Source organism: Neofelis nebulosa, chromosome X, assembly GCF_028018385.1.
Source record: "Neofelis nebulosa isolate mNeoNeb1 chromosome X, mNeoNeb1.pri, whole genome shotgun sequence".
Classification (NCBI taxonomy): Eukaryota; Metazoa; Chordata; class Mammalia; order Carnivora; family Felidae; genus Neofelis; species Neofelis nebulosa.
The window spans coordinates 35753616-35769334 of record NC_080800.1 but is presented as its reverse complement, the minus strand read 5'-3'; the positions used below and the strand labels follow the sequence as shown (position 1 = coordinate 35769334).

The 15719-nt window shown below is 49.8% G+C and overlaps 1 protein-coding gene across 1 annotated transcript; it reads left to right on the top strand.

Moving 5' to 3' along the window:
* The first annotated feature begins 12073 nt into the window (after positions 1-12073).
* LOC131502457 (RNA polymerase II subunit A C-terminal domain phosphatase SSU72-like) lies at positions 12074-12903 on the top strand. Its single transcript, XM_058713225.1, has one exon. It carries the CDS (start codon positions 12146-12148, stop codon positions 12728-12730), a length of 585 nt encoding a protein of 194 aa, XP_058569208.1. The 5' UTR covers positions 12074-12145; the 3' UTR covers positions 12731-12903.
* The last annotated feature ends 2816 nt before the right edge of the window (positions 12904-15719 follow it).

Below are 15719 nucleotides of genomic sequence, written 5' to 3'. Positions count from 1 at the left end.
AGCCATAAAGGTATCTTTAGTTATGTTAATGACGTGACTGTTGAAAAGACCTTAGGTATCCCAAGGGTGGGGGCTGGTTGCCAGGGGAACCAACCAGGATTAGAAGGTTGGGACTTTCAGTCCCACCCCCTGATTTCTGGTGGCGGGAGGAGGACTGGAGGTTGAGTTCAATCACCAATGGCCAATGATTTAATCAATTTCGCCTATGTAATGAAGCTCCCATAAAAACAAAAAACGAAAAACAAAAAAAGATGGGGTTCAGGGAGCTTTCGGGTTGGTGCACACGTGGAGATGTGGGCAGAGTGGCGTGCTTGCACAGGGCATGGCAGGTCCTCGTCCTTTCCCCGGACCCCACCGTACGTATCTCTTCCATCTGGCTCTTCCTGAGTTCTAGCTTTTTGTAATAAACAGGTAATGTAGTGAGTACAATGTTTCTCTGAGTTCTTTGGGCCGCTCTGATGAATTAATCAAACCCGAGGAGCAAGTCATGGGAACGTCCAATCTGTAGCCAATAGGTCAGAAGCACCGCTGACAGCCTGGACTTGACTGGTGTCTGAAGTTGGGGAGTGGGGACAGTCTTATGGGACTGATCCCTTACCCTGTGGGATCTGCCGCCGCCTCCAGGTAGATCGTGTCAGAATTGAGTTGAATTGTAGGATACCCACCACCAGGAATGTCACAGAGAATTGCTTGATGTGGGGAAAGCCTCCACACATTTGGTGACTCCACACATTTGGTGACCAGAAGTGTCAGTGTGACTAGAAGTGTTCTGTGTGTCTAGTAAAGGAGACGCATGGGGAAGAAACACACAATAGGGAAGAGCTGGGTTCTTCGCCACACGGTGGAAAGCTCAGGTCTTTTTTAGTCGGTGTCAGTGACGCGGAACTTGCTAGAATGGCTCTGGCTCACAGAAACATGGGGTTTGGAAAGAGAAAGGAGGAAAGGGCGGAGGATGAAGAACCTTTGATTCCCGGGTGGCCACATGCTCACCCACGGTCTGGAGCTTTGCCCACTTACTAAAGGTGAAAGTTACCAGTAGAATTTAGACAAAGATCCAACTCCGGGGGAGCTGCTTCACGGGATGCAGAAGGCTAAGAACAAGGCAAAATCTTCAATACCTTAGTCATTGTTTCCTATCATCCCTAAAGTAAAAAAGACTGGGTCAGGCTGTGACACTAGCCCAGACTCAGATTTGGGGGAGGCTGAGCTTCAGCCACTAGCTTCCAAGCTTCCACCCCAAGAGAAAATTTCTGTAAGGACAACAGAGAGTACTTCTAAAGAAGACCTCTGATGACCAAGAATGTAGCCAGCGTTGGGGGAGGACAGAACCAAGAAGGTGACGTGTGAAAAGAGTTGTTTTCGTCTTGTAGATCAGTATCCTCAGCTTCCTGAGGAAGCCTCGCCGAGCGGGATTGGGGAGAGAAACTGATTGGGGGTGGTGTCTTCGGTCTGAACGCTGCTGGGGGGGGAAGGGCATGGTTGGGTTGGTGCGGGACCCACGGCTCGCTGTGCCACAGCCACAGGCGGCTGTACGTGATCCAGACACTCCCAAGGGAACAGCCAGCCTGGCGGACTGGGCAAAAGCCACCCGAAGGCTTTCTTTTTTTTTTTTTTTTTTTTTTTTTTTTTTTTTTCAACGTTTTTTATTCATTTTTTGGGACAGAGAGAGACAGAGCATGAACGGGGGAGGGGCAGAGAGAGAGGGAGACACAGAATCGGAAACAGGCTCCAGGCTCCGAGCCATCAGCCCAGAGCCTGACGCGGGGCTCGAACTCACGGACCGCGAGATCGTGACCTGGCTGAAGTCGGACGCTTAACCGACTGCGCCACCCAGGCGCCCCAAGGCTTTCTAATCCTTAGAAAGAGCTCTGTCCTTAACCCCGATAAATGCCTAGTGGAAAGCCCCGGATGAAGCAGCTGCGCGGCTTCCTGGCGTGTGGGACTGGCTTTACGACGACCCAGATGTTAACCCGCCGAATATGCCCGTTACCCAGGTCACGGTAAATGCCAGGGTTGAGGGGGCCCCTTTCACCTGGGCGCCCCACGTAACCTCATTGTTACAAAACCAAAAAAACAGCTCTGGAAGCCTCCTCGAGTTTGCAGTCTCCGCTTCTCCTCGGGGTCTTACAGATGCTAATAGAAACCTTAGGTTAATTAACAAGCCAATGGGGAGAGGCCGGGGACAGACCAGAGATGCTTCCCAACGAGGTGGAAAGTTCCAAACAGTTACTAAAGAATATAAGGTGAATAAAGGGAATATTGATAGGTGCGAAACAAAAAGGAAACAGGAAGGGGAGAGTCACAGGACTCGTCCCAGCAGGTGGAAATCTTCAGATGGTTATTAAGAAATGGGTGACCTGGGTTTTTTGTTTTTTGGGTTTTTAGCATAAATAAATAGATTTGGTAAATAAATTTAGTATAAATAAAGCAAAGTTGTTTTTTTTTTTTTAATGTTTTTTATTTATTTTTGGGACAGACAGAGACAGAGCATGAACGGGGGAGGGGCAGAGAGAGAGGGAGACACAGAAGCGGAAACAGGCTCCAGGCTCCGAGCCGTCAGCCCAGAGCCTGACGCGGGGCTCGAACTCACGGACCGCGAGATCGTGACCTGGCTGAAGTCGGACGCTTAACCGACTGCGCCACCCAGGCGCCCCTATAAAGCAAAGTTTTTTAACACAATACAATACTACCTAAGGTTGGTTGGACCAAAGGGACACCTTGCTGGTCCCCTAACATTAAAGGGCCCAAACAAGTCCTTTCTACTCCAATTTGGAGAAATTGTAAAAGCTGGAAGGTAGAGCTTACAATGACACCTGAGCTAAGAAACTAAATGAGATATGTAAAATAATACACATAAATTTAAAATACATCAATGGGCGAATACACAAATTGTGGTATATTCATAGAATACTACTCAGCAATATGGGGCGCCTGGGTGGCTCAGTCGGTTAAGCGGCCAACTTCGGCTCAGGTCATGATCTCGCGGTCCGTGAGTTCGAGCCCCGTGTCGGGCTCTGTGCTGACAGCTCAGAGCCTGGAACCTGTTTCAGATTCTGTGTCTCCCTCTCTCTGACCCTCCCCTGTTCATGCTCTGTCTCTCCCTGTCTCAAAAATAAATAAAACGTTAAAAAAAAAAAAAAAAAAAAAAAGAATACTACTCAGCAATAAAAAGAAATGAATTATCGATATGTGCAATAACATGCATGAATCTCAAAAATATTATATTGAACAAAAACCAGACACAGGAGAGTATGCACTATATTTTTCTTTGTCTATGAAATTCTAGAACAGGCAAGACTAATATCTAGCTAGAAAAAGCAGATTCGTGTTGGTTTGGGCTGGGGTTGAGGGAGGGGGCTGACCGCAAATGGATACAAGGGACCTTTTCATGGTGATGAAAGTGATCAATATGTTGATTACAGTGTGGTGACATGGGTATATACATTTGTCAAAACTCAGCGGAATGTACACTTAAAATAGGAACATTTTTGCATGTAAGTTATACCTCAATAACGTTGGTTTTATTTATTTTTTTTTTTTTTTAATTTTTTTTTTCAACGTTTTTTATTTTTTTTTATTTTTGGGACAGAGAGAGACAGAGCATGAACGGGGGAGGGGCAGAGAGAGAGGGAGACACAGAATCGGAAACAGGCTCCAGGCTCCAAGCCATCGGCCCAGAGCCTGACGCGGGGCTCGAACTCACGGACCGCGAGATCGTGACCTGGCTGAAGTCGGACGCTTAACCGACTGCGCCACCCAGGCGCCCCAATAACGTTGGTTTTAAAGGCAAAAGAAACATATACGTACATAAAGCAAAATGCATTTAAAAAATTTTTTTAATGTTTATTTATTTTTGGCAGAGAGAGAGAGACAAAGCATGAGCGGGGGAGGGGCAGAGAGAGAGGGAGACCCAGAATCCGAAGCAGGCTCCAGGCTCTGAGCCGTCAGCCCAGAGGCCGACACGGGGCTCAAACTCACAGACTGCGAGATCATGACCTGAGCTGAAGTCAGATGCTCAACCGACTGAGCCACCCGGGTGTCCCCAAAATGCATTTTTTAAGAGAAAATACAAATTAAATATACACATTGAAATTTTATTTATTTATTTTGAGAGAGAGAGAGAGAGAGAGAGAGAGAGAGAGAGAATCCCAAGCAGGCTTAGTACAGAGCTGGACATAGGGCTCAAACTCATGAACCTTGAGATGATGACCTGAGCCCAAATCAAGAGTCAGACGCTTGACCAACTGAGCCACTCAGGTGCCCCTAAATATACACGTTAAACTGAAAAGAATATTGACCATAGAGAGGGGCAAATAACAGGAGTGGGGTATGCAAATTAAAAGGAATAGATACGGGGCGCCTGGGTGGCTCAGTCGGTTAAGTGTCCAACTTCGGCTCAGGTCATGATCTCGAGGTTCGTGAGTTCCAGCCCCGCATCGGGGCACCTCTATCACTGCCATCCCTTCCGTCATTATCACTGTCATCAGTGGCACTATTTCATATTGAATGACACCTATGTGCCAGACATTGTGCCAGACATTTATATATATTATCATTAATCCTTAAAACAACCCCGTCAGGCAGGTAGTATAATTTGCATTTTGACATGGGAAAACTGCTACTCAGAGACATTATCTGGTCACCCTAGAACACAGGTAGTAAAGTTTCAGGTTCCCACCTGGCTGGCCATAAAGCCTCTGCTTGTTTAACCACCGCCGCTGCCCTGGCATCAGTTTCCGGCCCCAGCCTGGAAGATTTGAAGATTGTGATGTCTCAGTTGGATCACGAACCTGCCCTCCATTCCCTTGACTCTTCCAGATGTGGCCACCGGCATCGCCAGACCACAGCGCTAGAACAACGGGGCTGGTTCTGCAAAGGTCAAGTGGGAGGAGCTCCACCTGTCCTGAGCTCCTACCTGCAGGGTCTCTTGCTTTCGATCCCAAATCTGCTCCTTTAACTGCGGTGCCACCTGGGGCTGGGGCATCACTAACAGGGCTTAGCTTTGGGTCATTCTGCACGCCCAGAGTTCAGGTTTATCGAGAGGTTCTGTCAGATCAACCTGCATGAGTTGCCAAACACATGTAGCTCTTGAACATCGAAGCCCTCCCCATGCTCCTGACCTTGTCTCTGATGTTTCCATTTCTGCACAAGGCCCAAGTCCTCTGACTCCAAGCCCAATGTCCTCCATTTTAGCCAACAGCTGCTTCCCTGTGATGGGGAACACAATTTCTGGGACACAGACCATCACGGAGCAGTAGGAAGGGCACAGGCCTTGAAGCCCGAGGCGAGATTAAGTTCCAGCTGGCTAGCCTTGGGCAACTTTCTTAACCTCTCTGGGTGTTAAGAAGAAAATGAGATCAGCTACCAGTAGAAGAAGAAAATGAGGGCTGTGAGCAAACAAATACTATTTGGGGAACCTATATTTTTTTAGGATTATTTATTTGGAAAGAGAGAGAGAGAGAGAGAATGCAAGGTGGGGTGGGGCAGACACAGAGGTGAGAGAGAGAATCCCAAGCAGGTCCCATGCTGTCCACGCAGAGCCCAACGCGGGGCTTGAACCCACGAACCCTGAGATCCTGACCTGAGCAGAGATTAAGAGCTGAACGCCCTACTGACTGAGCCAGCCAGGTGTCCCCCAGGGGACCTATTTAGAAGAGAGAAGCAAAATGGTGTTGCCATTATGGGAATCTAAACATAACCAGCTTCTTGGGGGGTTGTTTGAGAATGAATGTGCTGGCAGAAGGGTTTTACTCTGCGGTAAAAAGGAAGCTCAGAGAGACCATGCGTGGCTTGGGATCAGCGCTGCTCGGGGGCAGCAAACTGCCTGACCTCCAGAACACTTGCGCTTGTCCGGCGAGGTAGACGGAAAGGGATAATTCCAGCACAGAACCTAAAACGACCTCACCCTCCCGCCTTGACTGACCCGCACTCACCAAGCCAAAGTCTGCCCTGTTTGGCTTTCCTTCTGCCTTTGCCTAGAAGTAAGGCTGCCGGATTTGACAAACAAAATACGACCATTTATACTGAAAAACGATTCATTGTTGATCTGAGATGCAAACCGAACTAGGCGTCCTGTATTTTCTCTGCAAACTCAATCGACAGGGGAGGTCTGCTGACAGCTGAGTGAGCTCTTTGCTCACACTGCCATCACCTATTTATCGTTCGCCTCCGGGCTGCGAGCTTCTTCAGAGCGAGGACTGAGCCTGGTCCGCCACCAAACCCTGGCGGTGCCTGGTGCAAACCGAACGAATGGGGCACCTGGCTGGCTCAGTCGGTAGAGTGTGTGACTCTTGATCTCAGGGTTGTGAGTTCAAGCCCCACGTTGGGTGTGGAGCCTACTTCAAAAAATAATAATCAATCAATCAATAACATTAAAAAAGACAAAACAAAACAGGGGCGCCTGGGTGGCTCAGTCAGTTAAGCGTCCGACCTTGGCTCAGGTCATGATCTCACGGTTCGTGAGTTCCAGCCCCGCATCAGGCTCTGCGCTGACAGCTCAGACCCCCCCTCCCCCACCCCGAGCCTGCTTGGGATCCTGTGTCTCCGTCTCTCTCTGCCCCTCCCCACTCACGCTCTGTCTCTCTCTCTTTCAAAAACAAACCTTGAAAAAATAATTGTTTTAAACCCAAACTTAATATGATGTCTGTGTTTTATTTTTGAAACGTGTGTCTCTGAACGTTGTGATATCATGTCAGTGTTAAAAGCTGCAGTTCCAGGGGCGGTCACTTGTCCCTCATCAAAAACCCTCTCCAGCTGGGCGGCCGGCTTTGCCTCACAAAGGCCACATCCAACTCCAAGACCAGGTATTGCTAATGAGCAAAACGAAAGTCAGAAATGGGCTTTCGTTGATGAAGTTGGTGGCTTGTTAATTAGCGCGGCAAGTGTCAGAAATAGGCTGTTGTTTGTGAAATTCGAGGTCTTCGGGATCTATGGATTGACTTAAGTATGTTCGGGACGCTCTCTACCCATACCTGCAGAGGTTATCAGAGGACGCTGCCTGCACCTTAGAGGTGGCGCGACCTCTTCGTCTTGGAGAACTGCTGGTTCCCCGATACTTCTAGAATGTTGCATCTGCCTTGAGTGGGCCTTTTATGCAAGCGCTAGGCTGAGAGCTGGGACTTCGAGTCTACAGATCGGGTTGCAGAGACATTTTTTTGCGCCTGGTTGCTAATGAATGCTTCTTTCATAAACGTCCCTGCGTGTGACAGAATTTGGTCAGAGACTTGCCTTTGGGGGACCTGGTAGTGAGGATGTGGGGGAGGGGGTTACCTCACCCCCACTCACCTCAAACTTCCTTGGTGATGTGTCCGTTATGAAGATACTGGTGTCTCAGCTCCACCTGTCTTTGCGATGCTGGGGCTGGGGCGCTACAAACCACATTTCTGCTCAGCCAGCTGCTCGGCCCACAGGAGGTGTGAGAGGAAGACCGACGGCTAGAGGAAGAAGTAGGGACTCGATTCTTCCTTCGGCGTCTGCTGGCTTCCTGTCGGCTTCCCGTTAGTTTCCGGATCCTGTGAATGGCATCCTGCATGTTTCTTCACAGCATTTCCTTCCTGCAGCAGCAACTGAATCGAGTTTCCGGTTTTGCTGACTCCCACAGAAGCAGCCGGCATCCGTCCTCAGGGACCCGGGTCCCACCTCAGGGAGGCCCGTCCTTGGAGCTCAGACACCCGCACCTGCCAGCAGGTGGGCGGGCTGTCCTGGGGCATCGGGTTTTCGGCCCCATGTGACTCCCCCCTCCCAGCTTGTAGGTTTCAAGAATTCCATTTTTCCCCTTTGTTCCCCCACCAGTGGTCGCTGCTATCTGAGATTGCTACCTCTATGATGCCTTGGAGTTCCCGTCTCGGTTGTTTTGGTTCTTTGGTGACTATACCCAGCTAAACATTTGGCGATCATACCTAGCTAAATGTTCTCTATATTAAAGTCTGTTAGGGGGCGCCTGGGTGGCTCAGTCGGTTAAGCGGCCGACTTCGGCTCAGGTCATGATCTCATGGTCAGTGAGTTCAAGCCCCGCGTGGGGCTCTGTGCTGACAGCTCGGAGCCTGGAGCCTGTTTCAGATTCTGTGTCTCCCTCTCGCTGACCCTCCCCTGTTCATGCTCTGTCTCTCTCTATCTCAAAAATAAATAAAACGTTAAAAAAAATTTTTTTTAAAGTCTGTTAGGGGGCGCCTGGGTGGCTCAGTCAGTTAAGCGTCAGACTTTTCTGCTCAAGTCATGATCTCACTGTGAGTTCAAGCCCCGCATCGGGCTCTGCCCGGACGGCGGGGAGCCTGCCTGGTGTTCTACCTCTCTCCCTCTCTCTCGGCACCCCCCCCCAAATAAATACATTAAAAACTTGTTAAAATAACCGGTGTGGTTTTTGTCTCCTGCCTGAAGACGATATGCTACTTTCCAGAAAGAACTTTAGGGTTATGCATGACCAACCTGGCTTAGGTCAGCACGCGATAAATATTCATGGAATAAATAAACGAATAAATGACTGGATTTCCCACCGTAAATTAATAATGACTTTCCAGGTTTTTTAGACCAATCTCATGTGATTTTAATTACTGTGAGTCAGTCCTCAGAGAGCCCTCTTGCTTCAGAAGGAGAGTAACAGTCAGATGTAAAAAAAAAAAAAAAAGAAGAAGAAGCTACGAAAGATTTAAAAAGATATCAAATGCTCAAACAGGTGCCACAGTGGACATGAGTGAGCCCCCTACAGTCCTCATCTGGCTACTTTCAAAGTCCAGTCACCTCTGTACTGGAGACTTCTCCCCTAACCTTAAACACCCCATCCCTCTGGCCCAGATGATCAGCTTCTCTCTCTCTCTTTCTTTTTTTAATGTTTATTTATTTTTGAGAGAGAGAGAGACAGATTGTGAGGGGGCAAGGGGCAGAAAGAGGGAGACACAGAATCTGAAGCAGGCTCCAGGCTCTGAGCTGACAGCAGAGAGCCCGATGCGGGGCTCGAACTCACGAACCTTGAGATCACGGCCTGAGCTGAAGTCGGACGCTCAACCGACTGAGCCACCCAGGTGCTCTGATCAGCTTCTCTTTGATCTCACTCTCCTCCAAGTTCAGAACTATCTGGGCTCTCCTGGGAGAAGCTGAGAAGCACCTCTCTTCCCTAAGCCACCACACAAAACATTAATAACAGCTACAGACACTCGACATCCTCAGAAGGTATCAGTCATTAAGGGAACCAGTTGGTGGCTAACGGAGGGGCAGCAAACTGACTCCAGGTTTGAAGCAATCATTCGAGACGCAGCTAAGGCACTAGTCCTTGCCCTGACCTCTGCCTCGTCCCCAGGGAACTGTTTCAACCTTGGCCCCAGCCTTTGCGACTTCTGCTCTTACTGGACAAAACATTCTATCATCCATCCCTTTGACAACAGGGATCCAGGCAGGGTATGCACAGGGCCTTGTGCGATTGCTGGGGTCAAGAGCCAAGATGATTATAAGAACGGAGAGAGGCGTGGAAGAGGACCATCCATCATGCTCCGGAAGGGGCAAGGAGGTCAGGGAGACTTCCTGTTTTTTACTAAGAAAAAAACGTTTGAGCTGTTTTTGAGCTACCTCTGGCCTCAGTGAGTTTTGCTGCCAATAACCAGTACCTGTCTGGTTTGTGTGTGTGTGTGTTTATTTTTGAGAGAGAGAGTGCGAGTGAGCAGGGGAAAAGTAGAGAGAGAATAGGAGAGAGAGAACCGCAAGCAAGCTCGGCACTGTCAGTGCAGCGACCGATGCAAAGCTCGAACTCCCGAACCGTGAGATCACGACCTGAGCCAAAATCAACAGTCGGAAGTTTAACCGACTGAGCCATCCAGATCCCCGACACCCTTCTGTTTTCTAGAGGGCCTGCTCTCGGGCTCCTGGAGCCGCTTTCTTGAGGAATCTGGAAATGGCGGGAAATGGAAAGTGCAGGGAGGACCTGGGGGCGGGGCCCTGGCTGCAGGTGCTACGCTTACGTCAAGCACTTCACCGTCCTGTGGGGAAGACAAACCATCAGAAAACAGCCTGACAAGTGTAACCGACAGGGGCATGCGTTGAATACAACGAAGGAGGTAGCCTTATGAGTAAGCTGAGTCTTCAAAGGCAGCAAAGTGTTGGCCTAGAAGAAGGGGCCAGGAAAGAGCAAGTGTGGGAGTCGTTTGGTAGTAAGTATACTCTGTACGTTAGCTAACTTGTCAATAAATTATGTAAAAAAATTTTTAAAAAATTCAGGAAAGACAAGTGGTGCTTGACCACACAGAGCCTGAATGAGGCTTGCCACTTACTACCAAACGACTCCTACACTTGCTATCATTTGATTGCTAGGATTTTAAGCGCCACAGGGTCATGAATCTGATATACACTCTAGAGAAATCTCTGTGGCTGCAGAGAAGACAATGGATTTGAGAGGACCAGACTGCAGGCAGGCTTGGGGAGCCCTGGAGACAAATTACAAAGGCTGAACACAGAGAAGTAGCCACGGGGAGAGAGAAAGCAACAGAATCAAGAAATGACAAGTGCACAAGCCTAGTGGCTAACAGGATAAGGAGCTCCTGATTTGTTTTCCTTAATGTTTATTTTTTTGTTGGGAGAAAGAGACAGCATGAACGGCGGAGGGCAGAGAGAGAAGGGACACACAGAATCAGAAGCAGGCTCCAGGCTCTGAGCTGTCAGCACAGAGCCCGATGCGGGGCTCGAACCCATGAACTGTGAGATCATGACATGAACCGAAGTTGGACGCTTAACCGACTGAGCCACCCAGGCGCCCCAAAAGGCCCAAAGTCTTGATTTGAATCACATTTCAATGAGAAGATTCACCACAACGTATCTTCCTAGGCGCTCAAAACGGTAGATTTCCAGGAGGTTAAAGACAGTCTTTCCACGATTGCCCTGTATCGTTAAAAGTATTTAATGTTGGGGCGCCTGGGTGGCGCAGTCGGTTAAGCGTCCGACTTCAGCCAGGTCACGATCTCGCGGTCCGTGAGTTCGAGCCCCGCGTCAGGCTCTGGGCTGACGGCTCGGAGCCTGGAGCCTGTTTCCGAGTCTGTGTCTCCCTCTCTCTCTGCCCCTCCCCTGTTCATGCTCTGTCTCTCTCTGTCCCAAAAATAAATAAATTAATTAAAAAAAAAAAAGTATTTAATGTTATTGGGGTGAAATTGACATATTCGTTTCAGGGGTACATCGTGATTCCGTAGTTTACCTCAAACATTTGGACCCTCACGCCTTGCCTGAAGCACATCGTTGTGGTTGCTGTATCTGGCTGCTGGGCAAGTTGACAACTGTAATTTTCATGTCAGGTGGCCATGTATCTAGCTGAAACGTGAGCCATCGAAGGAGGACAGAGAGGAGAAGGGACACCGTGGAGCAGCTGGAAGTCTCTGCCATTGGAGTTAGCTATCGCCGCCGTAACAAACCATCCCCGAGCCCAGGAGCCTAAAACAACCATCCGTTTATTTCTCACAACTCTATGGGGCAGGAATTTGGGGCAAGGGGAGGTGGGTGTTATGAATCACCCTGCTCCCCACGGTGTTGGCTGAGGCTAGAGAACCCAAGTGCCCACACAACTGAAGCCTCAGGTGGGGTGGCTCAAGTATGAGGGGCCAGTAGGATGTTCGGACCTCTGTCTCCTCATGGTTCTCCTCATTGATTCCCCTCCGAGTGGTCTCTCTCTCTCTTCCGCAAGACAGCCTGGGCTTCCTCACACGGTGCCTGAAATCCCCCTAAGCAAACACGGAAGACACAAAGCTTCTGGAGCCCTAGGCTTAGACCCCTCCCCCCACGCCCACGTCACTGCAGTCACATTCTACTTATCCAAAGTGTCAAGGCCAGCTCAGACTTACAGCCAAGAGAAATCATTCTACCTCCTGAGGGCAGGACCACTGCAAAGTCACTTTGCAAAGGGGTGTGAACACGGGGCGACACGAGTCCCTGGGAATCATCTCTGAGAAGCTAGGACACCTGCCAGGGCGGGAGGCGGAGGGGACGCCCGGCACACCCCCCACGCCTTGCGCACGGCCCCGCCGTGCGCGGGTCACGACGCAGTGGCACGTCGAAGAGGTTGTGACCTCAGCGCCTCGCATTCCAGGTGTCGCGGTGGCCATCTTGCTGGCGCCCAAGGGCCGTGGCTGCGTGGGGGTGGCCGCACAGGGGCGTCGCGGCCAGGGGAGCCGCTGCTATGTCTACCATGCCGCTGCGGGTGGCGGTGGTGTGCGCCAGCAACCAGAACCGGAGCATGGAGGCCCACTACTTTCTCAGCAAACGGGGATTCCGCGTCCGGTCCTTTGGAACGGGAACTCACGTGGAGCTCCCGGGCCCCGCACCCGACGAGCCCAACGTTTACAATTTCCGAACCACCTATGACCAGATGTACAACGATCTCGTCAGCAAGGACAGAGACCTCTACACGCAAAATGGCATGTTACATATGTTGGAGCGTAACAAAAGGATCAAGCCCCGGCCGGAGAGGTTCCAGAACTGCCAGGACGTGTTTGATCTGATTGTCACCTGCGAAGAGAGTGTGTACGACCAGGTGGTGGAAGATATGAATTCCAGAGAGCAAGTGACCTGCCAGCCGGTGCACGTGATCAACGTGGACATCGAGGACAACGACGAAGAGGCCACCGTGGGCGCGATCCTCATCTGCAAGCTGTGCCAGTGCATTCAGCACACCGAGGACATGGAGGACGATTTGGACGAGCTGTTGCAGGAGTTCGAGGAGAAGAGCGGCAGACCCTTCCTGCACACCGTGTGCTTCTACTGACCGGCGCCGCCGCACTCCTGCAGCCCTTGCTCTGCCCTTCCTTTCCTCACTACCTTTCCCTTCCAGATGTATGAAATGAGAAGATATGCACGGGCACCAGACGACAGACAATCAGGTTACTTCTCTGCTTTTACTTACAGGGAGCACTGACTCTCAGGTTGATTCTTTTCAAAGAAAATTGCAGGGGCGCCTGGGTGGCGCAGTCGGTTAAGCGTCCGACTTCAGCCAGGTCACGATCTCGCGGTCCGTGAGTTCGAGCCCTGTGTCAGGCTCTGGGCTGATGGCTCGGAGCCTGGAGCCTGCTTCCGACTCTGTGTCTCCCTCTCTCTCTGCCCCTCCCCCGTTCATGCTATGTCTCTCTCTGTCCCAAAAATAAATAAAAAACGTTGAAAAAAAAAATTTAAAAAAAAAAAAAAAAAGAAAATTGCAAACAACGGTTTCTAGTACATTTCATCTCTACCTCTGTGGCTTTCTTGTTCTTTCCCCTCCCTCCCCCAAGCTTGCTGGAAGGGGGAAAAAAAAGAAGCTGCCACACCTCCCCCCCCCCCCCCCCCCCCCCCCCCCCCCCCGCCGGGGCCAGTGTGCTTGGGCTGCCATAAGAACACACACACGCTGGGTGGCTTGAACAGCAGAACTTTGCTTTCTCACAATTCTGGAGGGAAGTCCAAAATCAACTGCTGGCTGGGGGTGGGGGGGATGGGGGGGCGGGTTTATCCTGAGGCCTCTGTCCTTGGCTCGCAGGTGGCCACCCTCTCACTGTGTCCACACTCAGCGTTCCTCTCGTGGCACTTGGATCTATACTAAGAACTAATGTTTGATTTCCATCCCCATTTCTGGCACAGAGCTCCCCAAATTGTTGGAGCTTCCTAAGTCATGAGAGCCATACAGGAGTCCTTTTTTATGTCAAAGAGGTGACTTTTAAGCACAACTTAAGGAGGGGGGCTGGTTGCCAGGACACCCAGTGATGTAACTGGAGGCTTGGAACTTTCCATTCCCCTTCAGCCCCAACCTGTGGGAGGGGAGAGCGGCTGGAGGGTAAACCAGTTCTTTTCAACTTTATTTATTTTGAAAGTGGTGGGAGGGGAAGGGGCAGAGAGAGAGGGAGACACAGAATCCGAAGCAGGCTCCAGGCTCTGAGCCGTCAGCACGGAGCCTGTCCCGGGGCTCGATGTCACAAACTGTGAGATCATGACCTGAGCCAGAACCAAGAGTCGGGGGTTTAACCGGCTGAGCAGGTTTCAAGAGCTTCCGGGTTGGTGAATGAGAACACATCACATGCCAGTGTTTTTGTCTTATCTTTTTAGATTCATTTATGTTGAGAAAGAGAGCACGAGCCAGAGAAGGGCAGAGAGAGGGGGGAAAGAGGGTTACGGGCTGTCACTGCAGAGCCCCATGCGGGGCTCAGTCTCCGGAATCGTGAGATTATGACCCCAGCCGAGATCAGGAGTCAGATGAGTAACCGGCTGAGCCACCCAGGCGCCCCACATGCCACTGTTTGGGACCCCAAACTCCGCAAGGACAGAAGCGCCTTTGTCTGGGATCTCACCTTATGTCTCCCTTCAAATGGCTGTTGATTTGTATACTTTAACTGACAAACTAGTACGTAAAACATCTCTCTGTGCTCTGGGAGCGGCTCTAACAAATTAATCGAACCCAAAGAGGGAGTGATTGGAACCTCTAATCTATAGGCGGTAGACCAGAAGCACAAGTAACACCCCGGGCCTTGTGAGTGGCATCTGAAGATGGGGGAGGGGGCAGTTCTGTGGAGCCCTGAACCTGTGAGATCTGATACTGTCTCCAGGGACTGTCACAATTGAGTTGGATTGTAGGACACACAGCTGGTGTAACTGGCGACCTCAATCCTTACCTCTGCATTCACACTTCCTTTGTGTCTCATCCTCTTCTAAGAACACCAGTCTGATTGGCTTAAGTCTCCCTCCTTTTGCCTCATTTAAACTGAATTACCTCTTGAAACGCCCTATCTCCAAATACAGTCACACTGGGGGCTAGGGTTTCCACATATGAATTTTGGGAGGGCACCATTCAGTTGATAACAAGAGGCAATACATTAAGTTTGATCAATTACTTACACGACTTACCACTGCTTCTCAGCTAGTCTTATGGAGACTGAGAGTTCCCTCTTGAGTTCCAAGTAACGACCAGTACCTTGGTTTGGTTATATATGCACATTTCAGAGACTTGAAAGAAACCAGGAATTGAACATATTGATTCTTATACTTTGGGATTCTCTCTCTCCCTCTCTCTCTGCCCCTCTCTTGCTCATGCACATGTGTGCATATGTGCATGCATTTTCTTTCTCTCTCAGAATCAATAAGTATACTTAAAAAAAAAGAAAGAAAAACACTAATGTGCCTCTGATGGCTCATCAGGAGACATGACACAGCTGAAGAAAGAGTCAGCAAATTTGAAGATAGGTCAGTGGAAATTACTCAAGCACTAAGAGAAAACAAGAGTGGGAAGAAAACCAGAACAGAACATCAAAGACATAATAATCAGCCTAACATATGTGTTTATTTATATTTGAGGGAGAGAGAGACAGAGCATGAGTGGGGAGGGGCAGAGAGAGAGGGAGACACAGAATCTGAAGCAGGATCCAGGTTCTGAGCTGTCGGCACAGAGCCCAACCTGGGGCTCGAACTCACGAGCCACGAGATCATAACCTGAGCCAAAGTCTGACTCCCAACTGACTGAGCCACCCAGGTGCCCCCAAGTCTAACATATATGTAATAGGATACCCAGGAGAAGAGAGAGAATAGGGCAGGAGAAATATTTGAAGAAGTAATGGCTGAGAACTTTCCAAAATTAATGACACAAACCAAACCACAGACCCAAGAAGTTTAGAAAATACTAAGCAAGATTAAAACACAAACAAACAAACAAACAAAAAACACTAGGCATAGCATATTTAAGCTGCTGGAAACCTAAGTCAAAGAGAAAATTATAAAGGCAGCCAGAGAAAAAAGACACA

What these genes read in the sequence shown, in the direction of transcription:
- LOC131502457 (XM_058713225.1), top strand. Translation starts at nt 12,146, where the DNA reads ATGTCTACCATGCCGCTGCGGGTGGCGGTGGTGTGCGCCAGCAACCAG.